The following is a 19,873-nucleotide window of genomic DNA, read 5'->3' as shown; positions in this document are numbered from 1 at the left end:
CCTCAAAGGAAGAATTCTTCCTATTCAAATACATTGGAAGAACACCCGCTGTGCTCGGGGTCACATTCCATAATGCTTATATGTCTGCGCCCATGGGTTTCACGTGTCCAGAAAATTTTCCCGTGAAAATTTACCTATTAATTCTGACTGTCCAGGCTGTTCTTTTGCCAAAGAAGAAGTAAACTGAATAGTTTACATATTACAACGGCTCTTTTAAGAGCCACCATATACTCCAAAAAGAGATCTTGAGCTTGTCATAGTATTTGTTTACTTGTTTTAATTTACAGGTATGTTTATTTATCAAAATATGAATATAATTATGTCAATGCGGGTATACAAGAATTTTCGTATTAAAGTTAATAATTATTGCACATAAGAAATATTTTCTCAGAAAGAGTGTGCTGCCTCTTTCTTTTCACTATTAAACATACAGAACATAATGTTACGCAAAGTAATTGATATAATAATATGTAATCTCATATGGTTAACTGAAACTATTTCATCATTTAGCCAGTCAGACATTTGTTTTATTTACCTTTTTGCACTCGCAAAATGCTTGTAATCAAATAAAAGAAATCTCAAAATCATCCTTACCGATTTTAACCCTAAATATTTGTTGGACCATTGCTTATGTTTGATGGAGTAGGTATAAGAAAGTGAATTATTAAATTTGAGTACAAACTTGAATTGACCTTTTCGGTAAATCCCATAAGCCTTTGCGAGTACACCTGAGATGTTGTCATTTGCCGTCAGTACGCGTTTAGCGAACACGTTACTGCGCATTGCAAGTCGGCGTGACGTCAAATGACGACATCTCAGGTGTACTCGCAAAGGCTTATGGGATTTACGCAAAAGGTCAATTCAATATAAATCTAAAACGGCAAATTACAAAAGGCACCATTTCTAAAAACGGCGCGAAATATTGCTGTAATAATGTAAACTAATCTGTTCGTTACATATTTATCGACATATCATATCATAAATTGATCACAATTTCACATCAATTGATTTGCTACACTACTGCGGTATTTCTGTCAAACCGCGCCAAATTTTTAGTTCTACATCAAATTACGCATCCTGTCTGCAATATAACAGAAAAATAACATCATGCTACGTGTTTTAGTACCACTAGGGCCGCAGAATGGTGAAATTATTGTGCATTTTCCCAAAAAAAATCACACAATCAAATAGGCATAGATGTAGCTCTTGATATGCATGCTTAATAATGTTGGAGTGAGGGCCACCAATAATTTCTTTACAAAATGGCGGGGAAAGGTTATCAAAGCTTATGCAGGGTCAAATTCAAACCAAAATACTCCTCTAGTCATGAGGACTCAGAAAAGATATATATAGTTTAGCATGTCTGCGATGTACGGTTTTTTAAAGTTAATAATGAAGTTAGATAATGATAATTAAGTTATAAAGTAAAATGTCAAATGTCACATTTTGATACAAGAAACAATTATTGAATTTTACCCTGAATAAACTTTGATGACTTTTCTTGCCATTTTGGAAAGAAATTATTTTGGCCCTTATCTCAAATTTGTTAAGCACATCAAAAACTATGCATTTGTGCCAATTTCTGTGCTTTTTCGGAAAAATGCAAAATAAGTGTAATATGCTGCACCATTTATTTCTGCAGCACTACACAAGTACATCTTCAATGGAGGAAAAGAAACAAATGATCGGAAGAAGTGAGTAGCGTTAGCGTTCTTTTCACAATCTTTTGATAATTATTAATTTAATGTCTAATAATCATATTATGTTTAGTTAGTACTGAATCAAGCGCAAAACTGATGCATGCCACCAATGACTAGTAATCCAAGCAAACACAAAACATTTTCGACATCAATCGCAAAAGGTTAGAAAATGTTACCAGAAAACGTTTTTAAAAATGTCGGGTTATATAAAGGATATATATAAAGGGTATAAAACGTTTTCATAACATTCAAAAACGTTTTGTGATAACTTACTGCAAATATTCCAAAATAATCTTATTTAAATATTGGCAAAAAAATTTACAAAAATATTTTACAATAACATTATTGAAAACATTTAAAAAATATTTTTGCAACACTTGTGTTTTCATACAAAACGTTTTTCAAACGTTTCCTTGACCCTGATATAACCCGACATTTAATGTTATTGAAACATTGTTTGCTAAAAACAAAAATCAAAAATATAACCTGTTAAAAACGTTTCAAAAACGTTTTGTGTTTGCTGGGATGATACTTCAATAAATTAAATTGAATAAATATATAAATCAAATATAAGAAGTATAAAACATTATAGTTTTCGTTGTGCGTAAACAATAATATCTTAATTATATATAGATATGGTATCGGTCAAGTTTATAGAGGAGACTTGATAGACATATTATTATGTAGTTTCCCATTTACATATCAATGTGTTGTTGTATTAATTACATTGTGCTCTTCTCTATTATACCAAATATTCAGGTTCAAAATATTTTTATTGCAGTCAGTTGAATGTTATGGCAGGCACTTTCTGGAATTCCTCCCACGAAATCATAGCGTCACCTGTGATAAAGAAAATAGACATATTTAGTTAGCAAGGAAGACGTGATTTTTTTCGGGGCAACCTTAGAATCTGGTATGCTTCTCCTCTTATACCCTCCGATTATTTTGGGAAGGGTGCATACTCACGGAAAAAGCACATCTAGTGTCTTACTTGTATAATAATTTATCCCCGAAATACTGTCGTCTAATTTGGTGGTCAGTTTAATCAGGTGCCCAAGGGGAAGCAATTTTCAAGGGGAGACAAAATTGGATGAAAATACTTAATCATTACTACTTAGTTTTATCAGGATCCCCTCCAGCTCAATGGTTAGATAACGCACGTGCTTTACACGTACTAGATTCCAGGGGGGGGGGGCATGGGAGTTTTTTGAAAAAAAAACTTCGCCCACTTGTGAGACGATTAAAAAAAACTTTGCCCACTAGTGAGACGAAAAAAAATGTTTTGCCTCACTGATAAGTAAAAAAAAAAATTTCCCCCACCAACTTTGTATAAAGTTAAACATTAAAATTGAAAAATATACTGCGGCGAAAAAAAAAAAATTCTGCCTTTGGAGCCATAAAAAAAAAAATTCTGCCTGACCCAAACAAATGGTGCGTCCCTTAGAAGGGGTGAGCGAGTATGAAAAAAGCGCCTGTGATCAAACTTGGAATGAACTGCATTGATGCGCGCATTATGTAATCGTTAAACTCTTCGCAACCAGTTAACCAAATAAAATAAAATTTTCGTACGTGATGCACAATAAAGTAGACTATACTACGGTGTACCATCTCCGCCAATTTCCCTTTTTTAATTCCCCTTTTTTTTTAATTTCCTTTTTTTAATTTCCTCTTTTTTTTAATTTCCCTTTTTTAATTTCCCCTTTTTTAATTTCCCTTTTTTTTAATTTCCCTTTTTTTTAATTTCCTTTTTTTTTAATTTCCACTTTTTTTTTTTTTTATTTCCCCCTTTTTTTAATTTTTTATTTTCCCTCTTTTTTTTTAATTCCCCCTTTTATTTTCTCACAAAGCAGAATCTTGGCCGAGACACATACTCAATAGTCACACCACTCCACGCCATACATAAATTCTGCCAGTCACATTTCCCCAATATGAAATTTTTTAAAAGTAAAATTTCAATTTTAATTTTACTTCATTAAAGTTTGGCGGAGGCGGGGTTCGAACTCACGGCGGCGGCGGACTGCTTTGGATACACTATGAACCCAGCGCCTTAGACCACTCGGCCATTTGTCTTCTTGGAATTCATTTGAAACTTATTTGAAGGTATAATCGCAACTTCAACATAGGCCTACCACGTGACAAGCAAAGGCAGAAAACGTACCATATTTTGGAATTTTATTTGCCTAAAACATTTATGTGTATTATTAGCGCTCAATTAAGTTAACTGCGTGTTTTATACAAAAAAATCCAATAATAAACAGTGATAACTGGGCGTCTGTATGGACAATACATTATATCGATTTTGACACGTGCTTGTGTCTCAGTACATTTCCATGGTCAGTAAAATACTATAGAGGAAAACCTACCATTTTCTTGTATCACGTTCGATGTTTTTATCAATTACATAAAAATTCCATTTTAGACCCCAAATGTTTTTTCAGGAAATAAAAGATTAGATTACCATAAAAACGAAACAGTAATCTTTTGCCGGGTCTAATGTAATATTCACATAGGATTTTCAACGTTTTTTTCTATCCTTATTTTTGCTCAATTAAAAAATATTTTGGCGTATATAAAATTGAAATAAAATTCTCTGCTTCTTAAACGACATCAAATGTGCCACAATTGGGTATCACGAATCGTTATATATGATGTGCAGTTAATATTCATATTTTCTTTTATGCAGAGGATGCTTCAGTTTTGACAGGAAAAATATTTTCTTGAAAACCCTCTCACTCGGTTATTTTAAAAGGTAACCACGCTTCCCTAGAATGTGCAATAAATTAGCATTAAAATTTTTCTTATTCTAACAGCAAGCGTTTCTAGAATGTATTTTGGCGAAATGTGGTGTGCTCAATAGTTGTCCAAGAATTTGCTCGCACTGTAGTCTTTACGTGTGACAGACCATGGATATAGTATATGGACAGACCCACTGTGTAGAAGTCAGTGGTCAGACCATGTGTGTGTACTATTTACACCACTGATATAGCCTGTGCCGGAGCCTGTGTGCTAGGGCCGTAGACTTATTTCAAGTCACGGGAAAACCATAAGAATACTAGTATATAAATCGCAGTGGTTTTATCCCGGCCCGTGAGGGGGGGGGGGTGTAATTTTCCCAAGGCGTGCCAAAAAAATTGCTTGCTTCTCTTCTCGGCCTGCCAAAAAAAATCTTCGCCCCCCCCTCCTTTGCACATGCCAAATGTTTTAAAATTGCCATTAAAATTGCCATGTAAAGGGACGGCATATTCGTACTATTTAATAGAACTATTTTATGACTATTAGGCCTATGTGACTATTTTTGCATTTTTCTCACAAACTAATAAGACACTGGTAAGGAACTGCATTGGCTTCCTGTGTTCCAATGAATTGTTGTTTAACTTATGTTGATTGTATATAAATGTAATAATGATAGGCCTATTGCTCCGTCATATTTATCTGAACTTCTTTCAAATTATGTTCCCACTCGTAGGCCTACTCTTCGATCTGGAAACATGCAACTTCTTCAAGAAACAAAATAAGAGCACATGAGTCATTTGAAACTGCAGCTCCACGTCATGGAATGAATTGCCTATATATTTTAGAACTGCTAAAAATGTAACTATGTTTAAAAAAATGTTAAAAACTCATCTTATGTCGGGGTTTGCTCAGGGAAATTTGAAAATGCCACCAAATAGTGAAAAACTGTTTAAAATGTCTAACTTTTGTGTTGATTTGTAAAATAAAACAAAGAAAAGTGATTATTTAGCAGTAATCAACCATTAAACAATCAATTCTAGCATTAATTTTAGGCCTACGATCCAAGATTCTGGCCATAGGCCTAGTGCTTTACAGTGGACACGGAAAATCACGGAATCGTCCAATTTGCAAGACGGATTTTAGATTTTGTAACACCATGAACACGGAGAAATCGTGGCTTTAGCTATAGGCCGAATAAAGACTTATACAGTGGAAGGGTCTAAATATTTAATATATTATTAACAATTATTATTCTAATCTAATTCAAATTAGGCCTTCTTTAATATAAGCCTCGTGATCACTCTATTGGATTCGGATTGTTTTACTAGGTTTGGATTTAATTTTTGTCTTCACTATAGGCCAAGATATAAAAAAATAGAAAGCTATGCGAGCGCTATCCATGTTGGACAGCTGTGTTCAAATATAAAGTACGGACGAAGCCTTGACTAAGGCTAATGCTCCCCGCGGTATACTAACATGAATCCACTAGCTGCAACATTATACGCACATCAAAAAAAATATCGGGGAAATTTAAAAAAAAAAAAGGGGAAATTAAAAAAAAAAAGGGAAATTAAAAAGGGAAATTATTTCGCAAAAAAAATGCATATTCATCAAAAAATTAAACTTTGTCCGATCGGGCCCAAATTTGGTGGGTGGCATCCTTGATACAAGGGGAATATAATGCGCGAAATAAAATCGAGGTCAACCAAGGTCAAAGGTCATTACGGAGGGGTCAAATTTCAAACTTTGTCCGATCGGGCTCAAATTTGGTGGGTGGAATCCTTGATACGAGGGGAATATATTCCCGAAATAAAATTGAGGTCAAGCGAGGTCAAAGGTCATTATGGAGGGGTCAAATTTTAAACTTTGTCCGATCGGGCTCAAACTTGGTGGGTGGAATCCTTGATATGAGGGGAACACGTAAAACTTAAAATCGAGGTCATCCGAGGTCAAAGGTCATCCAGGAGCTACATTTTAAACTTAATCCCTAAGCTTCCCTGGGTGGGCGCTTTATATTGAGGCATGGGCGCTTATTGGAATGAATACGGTTGTTATCAATTAATTTATTAAATGAAAACGATTAAATAAAGAAATAGATATAAATAAAATAAATCATTAATTGATCAATAAATTAATAAATAAAAGAATTCATTGATTGATAAATAAACACATAAATAAGCAAATAATCAATTACCGGTAATTGTTAAATAAATACATAAACAAACAAATAAATCAAGGCAGAGAATTTTATTTCAATTTTATAATTATATAGGCCCTACGCCAAAATATTTTCTGAATTTAGTCAAAATTAACACTCTATTGATGGTAAAAATTTTATGTAAATTTTACGTAGGTCCTAGACTATGCCATAGTCGATTTTGATAAATAAAACATGTTATTAATCATGATGAAAGCATTCAGTTGAACTCGAAATTATACTGATATTTATTACATCAAAATACTAGTATAAAATGGTTATGAAAAAGTTTATATAATTATAATAGTGACAGTAAAGGTAAAGTAAAGTATACGTAGGCTTATATTATTGAATGCAACATCATGTCATTATATAAGCACTTCAATAACTGGAAAAAACTTTGGGGGACCTACGTGTAATTATCCTATAAATTGCGAAAATCCAGACCGTGTATGCACGAAAAATGGCAGGTTCTATAATGTGAACCACATGTATATATACCCGGTATCCCGGGCCCGGTATATAGGAGTATTATAGCACGTGCAGCCGGTGCGGCCATACGGCCTAGCGAGTTCAAATCGATAATGCATGTATAATAATTGCCCATTTATCATGTTTATTATTGTCGGATTTCTCAACAATTGAGCGCTATTAATACACATTAATGTTTTTAACAAATAAAATTCCAAAATATGGTACATTTTCTCCCGAATTTTCTGCCTTTGCTTGTCACGTGGTAGGCCTATGTTGAAGTTGCGACCATATGTTCAAATAATTTTCAAAGGCATAACAATATGACAAGTGGCCGACTGGTCTAAGGCGCTAGGCCCACAGAGTATCCAAAGCCCTGCGCCGTGAGTTCGAACCACGCCTCTGCCAAACTTTATTTTACAAAAAAAAAAAAAAAAAAAAGGTGAAATTCAAAAAAAAAGGAAATTCAAAAAAAAAAAAAGAAGGAAATTCAAAAAAAAAAAAGGGAAATTAAAAAAAAAAAGGAAATAAAAAAAAAAGGGAAATTAAAAAAAAGGAAATACACACAAAAAGGGAAATTCAAAAAAAAGGAAATTAAAAAAAAAAGGAATTCAAAAAAAAGTGAAATTAAAAAAAAAGGGAAATTAAAAAAAGGGAAATTAAAAAAGGGGAAATTAAAAAGGAAATTGGCGGAGATGGTACACCGTACTATACGCTACATTTTAACAATTTTGATTCTGATGTCTACTTCTCGACTTACGTTTAATTTTATTCACTCGGTATTTTTTTCTGGGACACACTGTACGTATTTTTTTTGTCTTACCGTTTGAATCATCTTTCCTCAAGAATTCCACAAAGTTTTCAGAGGTACCAGCAGCTTTTATCCATTCCTCTAGCTGTAACTGGTCATTATCATTCATATCCATCATGGTAAATAGCGCTATCTTGGAGGGTGGAATTTCTGATGTTTCACGACGTTTTCGGACCCTGTAAAGATTAATTTTTTTGAAATAAATCTTATGTTTGGGCAATGTTTACTCACTTGGGAGTATCAATAATTATTATTGAAATATTCCTTGTAAACGCTTTGTAGTGTTTATCGTAAGCAACGCCTCTTAAACGGGTTAACATGTTAAGAATGTGTTATCCAGGAATTTTTACAGTGTTAAATTCGCATTTTTGGCTCCAGGCCTTTGCGTTTAGATTTGAGTGGTCAATCGCTCGCGAGTATGTGTTACGCGAAGGGTGGAATCAATCTCTAGTATGATGATGCTAGAACAGCAACAGTATAGTTGCGAATAATCATGATAACAGAAGACTGAATGAATAATGTCTTATTCTAATGAACAAATGTGATGCGATCAAGCAAAATCAGTCGGAACTCGGAAATATTGAATTTTTAGTTTCTTATAGGGTAGTAACAAACATTTGCAAAGCTACATTTTGCAGAAAACCCCACTGCAATTAAACCACCAGTTCCAAAGATATGAGCAATTAAAGAGTTTCCATAACAATAGAAAACAAAAGGAAACAGTTCCTTTGTTAGGCTATATCTCAAAATCAATATTTCCGAGTTCCGACTGATTTTGCTTGATCGCATCACAAATGTTGAAATGTAATTAGTAGCATAGCCAGCGTTTTGAGAGCCGGGTTTAAGAAGAGGGGCACTGGCACAAAATGTACCGAAGAATGTGCTAAAGATTTTGACACATTTTGAAATGTTGTCCTCTATTATTTCTATCAAAATTACTTTTAATGCTAAAATGAGCCAACAGCCAACTAGTAGAGAATTTGTAGCGTAATTAATACTGACGACCAGTCGCGATGTAGTATACCGACAGAGCGTCGGTACTGATGGGTAGGGGGTTATCTTTGGCTACGTCACTTTTTGGGGCGCCCTCTACGGAGGCGTCCCACAATATTGGCATGTACTTGTGAGTAGCTTCTAATTTCAGTCTTACTAGATTTACTCCGCAATTGTTGTGCTATTTTGCTAAAATTATGCCCTTGCTCAGAAATAAATCCACAATATGCTTGGATTTTATTTTATTATTGTTTTCTGTTATGCACAGGATAAAATGGTGTGCGTATATTCTTTGTTTAAAAGACAAAATTAATGGATTTGTAAAACACCAAATAAATCGAGACCTTTGACCTTTGTAACCACTTTGACCTTTGTAACCAGTTTACCGCCTCTTAGAACCCGATAGACGGTGACCAACACTTTGGATTACAATAGCCTAATCTGAATGGCATAGTCCAATAAGCTCAAATAAACAATCATAGTGCAAAATTTGACCTAACTTGCAGAGTATGAGTTTTTGTACCCAAAGTTTCAAAGTCAGGCATCTTATCAAGATCAAGATAGTGATCTGATAGTGACATAACAATTAACACGCTTATCTTACCAAGGTCTTATCTATCTGCATGGGGTAATTGGAAATTATGGTGTAGCCTATTTGTTTTAAGGATGAAACAACTGGCTCCTTTTGCATGGAAATTAGAACAAATTACTATACAAGCTGTATCAAAAAGTTTGGTACCCAGCAGTTTTGATAGTAATTGAAAAGCCTGGTTCTTCCAAATGCAATATCGGGTCCCCTTAAAATGATAAAATGATCAGACCATAAATCTTTTGTGACTGTTTATGACATTAATCAACAAATTATGCGGATCCTAGATGTGTCGAGGATGTTATGTTTATGAACAAAACATTACGTTTGTATTTTCAACATTGTTAATCATTGCTACGTGTATGTTAACAAATGAAAGTTCTGTAATTATTTTAATTCTTCAATGCTAAGTTAGTAAGTATTCTTTTGGATATCATCAAATTGTAAATCTCTAGTCAGATTTTCAGTGTGTTAACAACTATGTATCAAAGATGTTACGTTCATGTACAAAACATTAACGTTCTTATCTTGTAAACATTGTATACCCATATAGCTACTTTTGAAGAATGAATGTTCTGTAATTGTCTTTTATCCTTCATCTCTATTAGATTTTCAGTGTATTAGCAAGTAGATGATGTATATGTATCACAGACGTTATGATGTATATGTATCACAGACGTTATACATTCATAAAAACTTTTCTTTTGGTCAACATAGGGGTAGATCCTCTTCTATACTATCCATCATATACCCCACTGCATAACGAAATTCAACAATATTCAATATCCAAAGCAATATCATCACTACAATATGCCCCAAAATTGAACTCCCCCACCCCACATAATCGCAAATTGACACGACAGCTTCATTCCAATTCAATTTATTTCATCCAAAACGGTCCTGTGATACACCTTCCCCAATCAAACACATTTGTCTTGCATTTGATCATCTTCTACTCTTCCCTAGAAAAAAATCATTATGATACCAAATCCCCGGGACCAAATCTAAACACCATGCCATGGAATTCACCATATCACGTCCAAGCTCACATAATTTGGGCGCCCCATTCCTTTTTAAAGGAATTTTTATTAAATATAAAATCTGCATGAAAAAGCGCATTTGACGGTCTTGACTTGACGGATCATAAAAGCCGAGGGGAGGGGGCAGCTAACAGGAATTAAGGCTAATAAATTGAATTATTAAAAAGTGCTGAAACTTATTAAATATAAATTACATTTAATTTTGGGCTATTACTAGCAACGAACGATGTTAGTTTCTATGGTAAGTGGAAATCGATCACTCGAAAGGAGTTTGGGTAAGCGGTGGCGAGCGAGAGCGATCGCCCGCCTCAAACGTAAAGGCCTGGTGTACAGGGTGTATCAAAATGATTGGCACCCATCAATATCCGGTGAGTATAATAGAATACCCTATCAAAATACAGTTTAACATCATTTCAATATTGGTAGATTTATGTAATAAAAGGTCATACAACTATAAATTGTAGTCACTGCAAGATGATCTAATGATGAATTTGGGAGAAGCAAGCGTTTCATTAGATACCGGAATTTAAATAGACAAAAAAGCTGATGGGTACCAATCATTTTGATGCAGCCTGTATATAGGTTCCCAATATTAGTACTAATGATACTGTAAACATAGGGTCTATGCTGTAAGCAGAACAGTCACTTACTGAGTCTGTACTGGAACTCCAACACCGACGCCAACATTGCCAGTATTGGGATCAAATACAGGTGTCAACTGTGGAATGTCGTCTGGTACCCCAATATCCACGTCTGGTGGCGGTGGTTGTGCCTCCAAGCATGCTATGCAGAACTCTGGTGCGAATCCCATGAAAACCATCATTACTGATACGCGAACAAATGTAGTAGTGGTAGCCATCTTGTGCTGCAACATAAATGGGATACACAATGATTTTTGGTCATTTTGGTGGCTTCCAATAAGTATACAATTTGTCTGGTCCGTATAGCCGGGGGAAGGGGTCGCCAGTTCCCTTAGGGCCTAATAGACAAAAAGTCCACTTTTTTAAAGCATGAAAGTTTACTTTGCAATAGTTCCTGACCCTTTTCAGATAGTTGAATATGAGTAAACATGGTAAAAGTTAATTTAATTGTTTTAATTAATTAATTATTTATGAATTTTAGTTTTTTTAAACTCTTATATAAATAAAGAAATAGTTAGAAAATGAAAAAGGTAAAATCAAAGCTATATAATATTTTGTTTTAAATACATGCAGTAAACAAAATCTCTGAATAAACACGAACTTATAAAAAAACCCAAAAAAAACCCAAAAAAAAAAAAAAAAAAAAAAACCCAACAAAAACAAAAACAAAAAACACCAACAACGACACACAACATATTGAAACAAAGAAATAATCAACCGATAAAACATAACAAAACAAACAACAAAAACAAAAATCATTAATCATGTTGATCAAATGACCTGTTTTCCACAGCAGTAAACTTACCAGAGTTTAATTAAAATATTGTAACGATTTCCTTTATAATAAAATGTGACTACTGTTGCTGTTGTTACCTCTCCTGTTTTGCAAGGATTAAAAGCAATATTGAAAACCAGAACGTCACGGCCTACAATATAGGCTATATATATTTATTTGGCTGATGCAAGAATTGGGGCTTGAATGAGCAAAATTACCATATATGTAAACACAAAAACGTCAGTTGCGGTATACCACTTGTATCCTGCTTTCCGGGTGTTCATGATTAAATTACTAGTACTATTCATCACGCCAATTTTTCCCGTACAAAGCGAAGTATTTCCGCATTCAAGGTATATTAGGCGTATCAAGGAAACATACACTCTCCTAAAAGTTCAAGCAATTTTATTAGTAGCTGAAATATATTATAGTGGGCGAATATTTTTTTTCAACAAAAATCAAAATCAAATGGTGCGACCAAAAACGTCCGACAAAACTTTCAGGGGATATGCTTAAAGACCCATTCAGTGATCCCAACGCAAGCGTAAAAAAATTACAATTGTTTATAAATTGCTTAAAAGTGAAGGATAAGTCATTCAAATTGTCATTTTGGTATTTTTGAAATGACAAATTTGGCAAAAAACGAAGAAAACAGCAGTACTTACGAAGTTGAAGCCCCATTCAAATACATGTAGCTAATTTAGATACTGTCAGTATCTAAATTACAGATTCGTGTAAAATGTCTTATTTTGTCTTAAATACACGGCTTTCGGCTGAACGACTCACAGGCTATGTTAGCACATCTATGACAATGACAAAGGTACCAAAATCTGATTTTTGATGATTTTTACGATCGTCCGGATGAGCAAATCACTGAATGGGCCTTTAACTGATTTCTCCCGGTATTACAGGGTGTCCCCAAAAAAAGAGGCCCCTCTTTGCGCCCTCTTTTTCGCCTATTTCTGAAAAGTTGATCAAATATATTTTGGTATGTAAAGAAACCTTTAATTGTTAGCTTTAATAAACCAAAACAATTATTTCAATCGGCTCACAACTTTTGAAGATATGGCCTTTTAAAGACAAGTACCCGTTTTTCACTCTGTCCACGGAGAGCAAACAGAGTGGTTGGGATGGCTCATGCTGTGGAGTGGCCTGCAAGATCACCAGACCTCGCACCACTTGATTTCTTCATTTGTGGCAAAATCCAAGATCTTTACAAACGTATTACTGCTATATTCGCAAGTATCCGGCGCACAAGGTTGGTACCCAACGTAATTGATGCAATGATGACTAGGGCTGAAACCTGTATTCGTCAAGCAGGTAACCAGGTAGAGGGCAGAGCAGCACAGTTAACTCACTTCAAAAGAGCCAAAGACAAACTAAACAGCCCTTTTCAGGGCTACCTTTTATTCCAAAAAGAGAAATGACTTATGTTGTCAATAAAAAGAAAGCAAGAAACAATAAAGTAAGAAAGTAAGAAACATAATAAAACAAAAAGGCATAAAATAACCGATAAAAACATAAGTAATTGCAAGTATAGCAAAAGAAGTCCCATCCCACATCAATTTCGCCCAAATTAATGACACTTTAAAAAATCCATAACCCATAAGCCCACCGGTAAAGCCCATTCCCTAAAATAAAGTTGTTATTTTATAAAGTTATCATCGAGGAATGTTTTATATTCATGCATGGTATATGCACTTTTCAATCTTTGAAGTAGCCAAACCTCCTTCGTGGACAGAGTGAAAAACGGATACATTTCTTTAAAAGGGCATATCTTCAAAAGTTATGAGCCGATTGAAATAATTGTTTCGGTTTATTAAAGCTAAGGCTTCTTTACATACCAACATATACTTGATCAACTTTTCTAAAATAGGAGAAAAAGAGGGCGCAATGAGGGGCCTCTTTTTTTTGGGACACCCTGTACATTATAATCTTAGAGTGTTGAGATTATTGCTTCCTATATAGTGTACGAGTTGACATGGTGGGTGTTTTCTTAAAGACAAACATTGAGTTTTTAGAGTGGTTGAAAGGGTCGGTAAGAGTGAGCGATCTCCCCTGTCACTAACCAAAAAGAATTGAATAAAAAATCCTTTAAAAAGAATAGGACGGAAGCAACTGAGAAATTGTCAAGAAAAATGTATAGTTAAGTTAGGCCTAATATACAATGGATTATTTATATAGAACAGGTACTGTTTATAAATGGATGGAATTTTGGTGGAAGGCATGAAAGTGATGAACAATGTTATGTATATAGAACACACTAATAATATGTTAATGTCATCATCAACAGCCGTATTCAGCTCACTGCAGTTGGCACCAAAGATTCAAGTTGGCACCAAAGATTCCTGTCATTTGCTTTTGCCATCCACCTGATCCCTATATAAAACTTGATATCTCATCCCTCCATCAAACTTTCTGTCTGCCGTGGTGGCTTGAGCCCAGCCAATGCCTCCATTCTGTAACATTCTTTGTCCATCTATTATCTGTTGATCTTGCAAGATGGCCACGTGTAATATCCACCAGTAGGAGAACAATGAAATTATATGATTGAAATAATTTAAGATGTAGAGGACTTGTGTTCTATTAAATTGATGGTGATCAGATCAAATGCAATTAATTGAATGTGTGAAATGATATTGAAATCCAATATTATATATATATTATATAAAAACAAAGTAAAATGTTCGATTGGAATTCGTTTTGTGCGAAACGAAGCATGAGATATAATCTTACAAAGTATGTAATCGGCATCTGAAATAGTTAAGCTTTATTCAGCCTATTCCGTATAAAAAATTATGCTTATGTAATAAAGTTTCCGGAGCTGGATTTTATTCCACAAGACATTTCAATATAATTGAAGACCGAATTACAAAAGACTAATTTGCGTCTGACGCCAGGCCAAAGGCGCGGCGTGATTGGTTGCTGACCTGCACATGCATTACGGCATTTTTGGTCTGGTTGACAGGACGTCATACACAAACTATTTATAATTCGATCTTCAATTATAGCAGCCCGGCGCTCACAATAATTATGTCTCTTAAGTATCGTCAATTTTACAAATTTTGTCTCTAAATTACTACTCGGTAGGCTCTCAATCTAACAAAATAAGGCAATGTTTTCTCATTTGATAATTTGTTCTCGAAATCTTTCAGTGCCTCTTTAAGATGTCATATAAAATGTTATTTTAAGAATATGAAGAAATATTTGAAATTGGGCGTTCCAAAATATGAGAAATCGTCCTTTAAAAGTGCGTAACGAGGTTTTTGTACTTTGGTATAGCATGTATAGTGTCCTCCTGGAGGAAGTACAAGTATTTCCTTTATTCAGTGTTTTCGATCTAATCTTTCCTATATATTTCATTTATTAGGCATATACTTCTGTAATTACTATATCATCCGGTTCCTGTGTTTTGGATGTAATACAGTGATGACGTCGAAATTGCGCATCTCATTTGCATACTTTACCTATATCTTCTGGTCAATCACGGATTCGATTATAATTTATGTGTCATTTTCAGCTTTTGACGTTTTACTAAAAAAGTCAATGCAAGTTAATACGCTATATTATGCAGTGCATTATACTATAGAAGTTTCCACAACTTTTTTTTTTATAGGTGTCTAAATTTCTACAAGTGATGGACTCACATACTTGGTTTGTTCCACTTTCATGACTTTGGATGACGATTTTTGACGAGCTCGTTCTCACGGTGTCGCTTGGCAGATAAACTGGTATCTAAACCTGAAACTTTGTGCAGTGACATCTAAAAAGGTGTTGGTATTAGTCTGTTCAAAACTGTTCAAAATGGATACATCAACAACATCATTAGACAGCTGTGATGACGGTATTCTCAATTATACATACCTAGAAGACGCTGAGAGAGCTCTTGATGAGTATCGATGGAGTGGAGCAGACGCCTTTATCACCAAAGTCATTCTTCCAATCGTCGTCAGTATTGGTGTTCTTGGCAATCTTGCCTTTTTGTTTACAGTGGCCCGTGTCAGCCGAATGCGAACTGTAACCAACTATTACCTAGTAAATTTAGCGGTGGCAGATATGCTCTTCTTACTAATAACAATGAGTGCTCAAATCCACAAGTATCGTCGAGCGCAATTAAGAGGGAGTGTGCCGTATACATCCGAGGTGGGTTGCTGGGGTGCTATCTTCCCAATATTTCTCAGCTATTTTACGTCTGTTTTATTGGTGACATTTGTTTCTCTCGAACGCTACTACAGTATATGCAAACCGGTTGAACACAGATTACTTCACGGTAAGGCGCATACTCTAAAACTAATCGTCGTGGCGTGGATTGTTGGCATTGTTTTAGCAATTTTAAGCACGCCGCGATTTGGCAAATTAAAGCAGGAGTGTATACTCTGGCCTAATGAAGAAGAATACAAAGATCTTCCAACAAGGTATCAGCAGTGTTTCATGATCAATATTGGACTCAGTTTACTTTCTGAAATAATCCAATTCGCTTTATTTTGTATTGCGTTAACAATCAGCTGTATAACGTACTTTAACCTTATAAAGACTTTAAGCAAGAATACTCTAGTTGTATCAGAGCAGCAAGCACAACGCAACCAGCAAGTTCGGAACCAAGTGGCCCGAATCCTTATCATTATTGGTGTGATTTTCTTTTGCTGTCAGATTCCTTCCCGTGTCATCAACCTGCACAAATTTGTACGTATCGTAAGAGGAACCCACGAACCAAGCTACGGGATTATATTTGAAATTAGTTTCGGTTTGTTGCTGTTGAATTCTGCTACCAATCCTTTTGTGTATGGATTTGGTAGTCGCCTTTATCGGGAAGCATTTTATAAGGCATTTGGTGTCTCTACTTGCAGGAGGAGGAAGACTACGGAAAGACCGGTATCAAGTGGTGACTTGTCACGCAGAAGTGGTGACTTGTCACGCAGAAGTCAAAGTACCAAAGTTTCTACAAATGTGTAAACCATGGAAGTAGAACGTGTCTCTTTCTTACATGTTGTAACATTATAATGTTAACTAATATAATATCTTCAATATTCAATATGCAATAGAATGTTTGTGATCTTGATCTTTTGTCTCCTTAGAGATAGAGGGAGATTTCGCCTGCTAATTCTGAGCGCGCCCTGAATTTTTTTCCCCGCGGACAAGAGATTAATGGCAGACATAAATTGACCTCAAATCCCACAATTCTTTGCAGTCAGACCTGAGATGTCGTCATATGACGTCACGCCGATGTGTACATTGTTTAGCGAACATGGTTACTGCGCATTTGAAAGCCGTGAAACCAATATGAACATGAACATGATGAATTAACCTAAATGTAAAAGACGGGTTTTGAGAACAAGCTGGTACTTTTAAGCTTCAAACGTGTCAACACGTCAAAATTTAGGATTTTTAGAATTCGATTATAGGTCCTTGACCCGGTCGACAGCCTCATTTTTCTTCATCAATGTTGGTATCAAAAGAAAGTTCACATTACGTTTTGTTACCTGGAGAGATTTGATCATGTCTCACCTCCTTTTTCAACCAAATCAACGGTAATAACTCTTGTAGTGAGGGATCAACATTTAACCACAAATTAATTGCCTCAGGCAAAACTCACTTCCTGGGAACCAAATACCACACAAGGTCCTTTTTATGTAATTCATTGACCCATTTGTGTTATATACTGCCTCTAGCTATAATGGCATCCTTGTGATATGGTCAACTCATTGACAGATACGAACCTCAGGAGGGAATTCAATTTTTGATCAATTCTCTCCAGGTAGTGAAATGTAATGATATTTTTCTTATTACCACAGTGAAAGTTAACGCCCCAGATATTTGGTGTGAACGAAAACGTAGTAATTTGTGGTAACCACATCGGAATTGTATGCAGTATCCTATATAGGGGCATTATTATACACGTTTTTGCTTTTCATATCAAAACCACTGGAGTAATACAATTAACATGTGGAAACATTATTATTTTATAAATAGGCCTCAATCTAAGATAGAAAAAAAACCCATGAAAACTTGCCTCTTTTTAAAAGTAAGGCTTTGTAAAATTAAATTTGCACGGATACAATAACATATTTTTGTTTCAACAGTTTAAATAAAATTTTCTTTTAAATTATGAAACAAAGATTTTGTCATTTCTTCTTTTCCTATTAACAGGGTGAAGCTGTAGAGGTATTGCTGGGAGGTATTGTACTTGAGTTATTCCAGTTGAAATCGTACACCCCTATTTCAAACGGAGTCACCCACTCAGGTAACCTCATTTGAAATTCTCACTCCCTGTGTGGGAGATGAAGGTGTTTCATCGGGGTGGATGGGTTTCAACTGGAACAGCCCATTGTTATATCCGTTTTGGTAGATTTTAAAACATAGTTCCAGTGTGTAGCTTATAGACGAATCCAACGAGCCAAGTCATGGTCAGGATTTGGTCGGCCATATTTGGGACCCCGCATGCACCAAACAGGTGTTGTGAGTGCCCAATTGGGTGGATTAAACCCGCTTAAAATTCGATGTTAGATTATTTTGTGTTGTAAACTGTCATCATTATTTTGGCCGCATCATTTCACATTTTAGGTGAGAAAGTTGGGTCCCCGTCGCGGCTCATAGCCGCCATTGCGTGAAATGCGTGAAATTGGATTCGTCTATAGATCAGAAACCATGGCTAAAAGAAATTCAAAATTACCAAAACTTGTCTCTTTGACTATGAACTCACACAATTACATCCCTCCTCCGAATTTCAATCCCTCTTACAGCAAGTTTTATAACATATTTGTCCAAAATTTCGTTTTCCCTATTTTTAAGTCGAATGATGAATTTTGTTCAATTAGGTTGTGGGGGTTCCTGATGAACGGACTTCGGAAGAAGTGTGCGCCTGTATCAGGTAAAAAGACGTTAAATTTTTTTTAACGTGTTTATATATCGTACATGTATTTGAACCGATGAAAATCCATGATTATTTTGTTACCATTATTTTGGATATACATGAGAACTCCGCTCTCAACTAAATTGATATCAAGGGCGTTGGCTCTTACTAACGTTGTTCCTTTTTACGCAAATGAGACAGTTTACGCTTCCGTAGCGTCTACACAGAGATTTCTGAGCTATTTTGTTTGGTTATTTCCGTATTCCACGTGCATCAAGGCCGTTTCTATATAGTAGAATGAGCATGAAAAGAATCTTCCGCGCGATATACAGTGCGAAGTAAATGTCGTTTTTGTATACTTTGGGAATGTAATGAACATTTCTAACCAACTTACTACTTTAAGCTATAGATATCAATAATAAATATTCATGTTATATTTTGTTGTTTTTGTTTGTTTTGTTTTTCTTTCATATTTTTAAAAGACTTCATCCTTCTGCTAAAGTTACCTTAGATGAGTTGAAGGAATTTTGCAGAGGCAAGGTGGGTCAGAGTATATTTGTTTAAAATGATAACTATTTTTTTTTTAATGTAATCATCTTCTTTTTAGGTATCCGATTTTCTTGTTCCAAAGTACATGCTCTTCATGGAGGATGCATTTCCAACAACGGAGACAGGCAAAGTTAGTAACATTCTTTATGCTTAAGGTTACACGAAGAAACGTATAAAAAACGTATAAAAGACGTATAAAGTTGTTCTGTAAAACCGCGTTTTCTCAGCAATCTTGATTTGTTCGGGTTTTTGACAACCCTGGATAACCCAAGAAAGCCTCTATTGAAGCTTATTTCCATTGGGGTCCATTTGAACACCGGGACGGGTTGGGAACAGTCAGTGGTTAACACCCTACTCTTTTCGAAACTGGCTGCGAGATACATATACAGGTATGGCTCTCTGTACAATCAAATATCGCAGTGAGTAAAATGTTGCTGCATGGATGTATCTTTACATTATTTTTGTGTGTTTATACAAATTTTTAGAATCCGTTTGAAAATCCTTCGTTTAAATTATTTTTACGC

At 35.1% G+C, this 19,873-nt stretch overlaps 2 protein-coding genes across 3 annotated transcripts; one reads left to right on the top strand and one right to left on the bottom strand.

The window, feature by feature from the left end:
* Positions 1-257: 257 nt before the first annotated feature.
* LOC140150715 (uncharacterized) lies at positions 258-15,951 on the bottom strand. Of its 2 annotated transcripts, none has more exons than XM_072172806.1 (4): positions 15,815-15,951; positions 11,185-11,399; positions 7,925-8,088; positions 258-2,540 (listed from the first exon to the last, which is right to left on the bottom strand). In XM_072172806.1, the coding sequence occupies exons 2-4, from the start codon at positions 11,391-11,393 to the stop codon at positions 2,482-2,484; spliced, it is 432 nt and encodes a 143-aa protein (XP_072028907.1). In that variant the 5' UTR covers positions 11,394-11,399; positions 15,815-15,951; the 3' UTR covers positions 258-2,481. The 2 variants fall into 2 exon arrangements, with proteins under 2 accessions (XP_072028907.1, XP_072028906.1); XM_072172805.1 differs by lacking the exon at positions 15,815-15,951 and adding an exon at positions 11,981-12,090.
* LOC140150714 (neuromedin-U receptor 2-like) lies at positions 15,459-19,494 on the top strand. Its single transcript, XM_072172803.1, has 2 exons — positions 15,459-18,818; positions 19,408-19,494. The coding sequence occupies exon 1, from the start codon at positions 15,755-15,757 to the stop codon at positions 16,901-16,903; it is 1,149 nt and encodes a 382-aa protein (XP_072028904.1). The 5' UTR covers positions 15,459-15,754; the 3' UTR covers positions 16,904-18,818; positions 19,408-19,494.
* Positions 19,495-19,873: the final 379 nt, after the last annotated feature.

Source organism: Amphiura filiformis, chromosome 4, assembly GCF_039555335.1.
Source record: "Amphiura filiformis chromosome 4, Afil_fr2py, whole genome shotgun sequence".
NCBI classification, from domain to species: domain Eukaryota; kingdom Metazoa; phylum Echinodermata; class Ophiuroidea; order Amphilepidida; family Amphiuridae; genus Amphiura; species Amphiura filiformis.
The sequence above is the reverse complement of the archived record's forward strand: the minus strand, read 5'-3'. Positions and strand labels throughout refer to the sequence as shown.

Coding starts and splice junctions, on each gene's coding strand:
- LOC140150715 (XM_072172806.1), bottom strand. CDS start 11,393: ATGGCTACCACTACTACATTTGTTCGCGTATCAGTAATGATGGTTTTC. Junction 8,089..11,184: donor GGAGTTCCAGTACAGACTCA/GTAAGTGACTGT, acceptor TAATCTTTACAG/GGTCCGAAAACGTCGTGAAA. Junction 2,541..7,924: donor GAGGAAAGATGATTCAAACG/GTAAGACAAAAA, acceptor TCTTTATCACAG/GTGACGCTATGATTTCGTGG.
- LOC140150714 (XM_072172803.1), top strand. CDS start 15,755: ATGGATACATCAACAACATCATTAGACAGCTGTGATGACGGTATTCTC.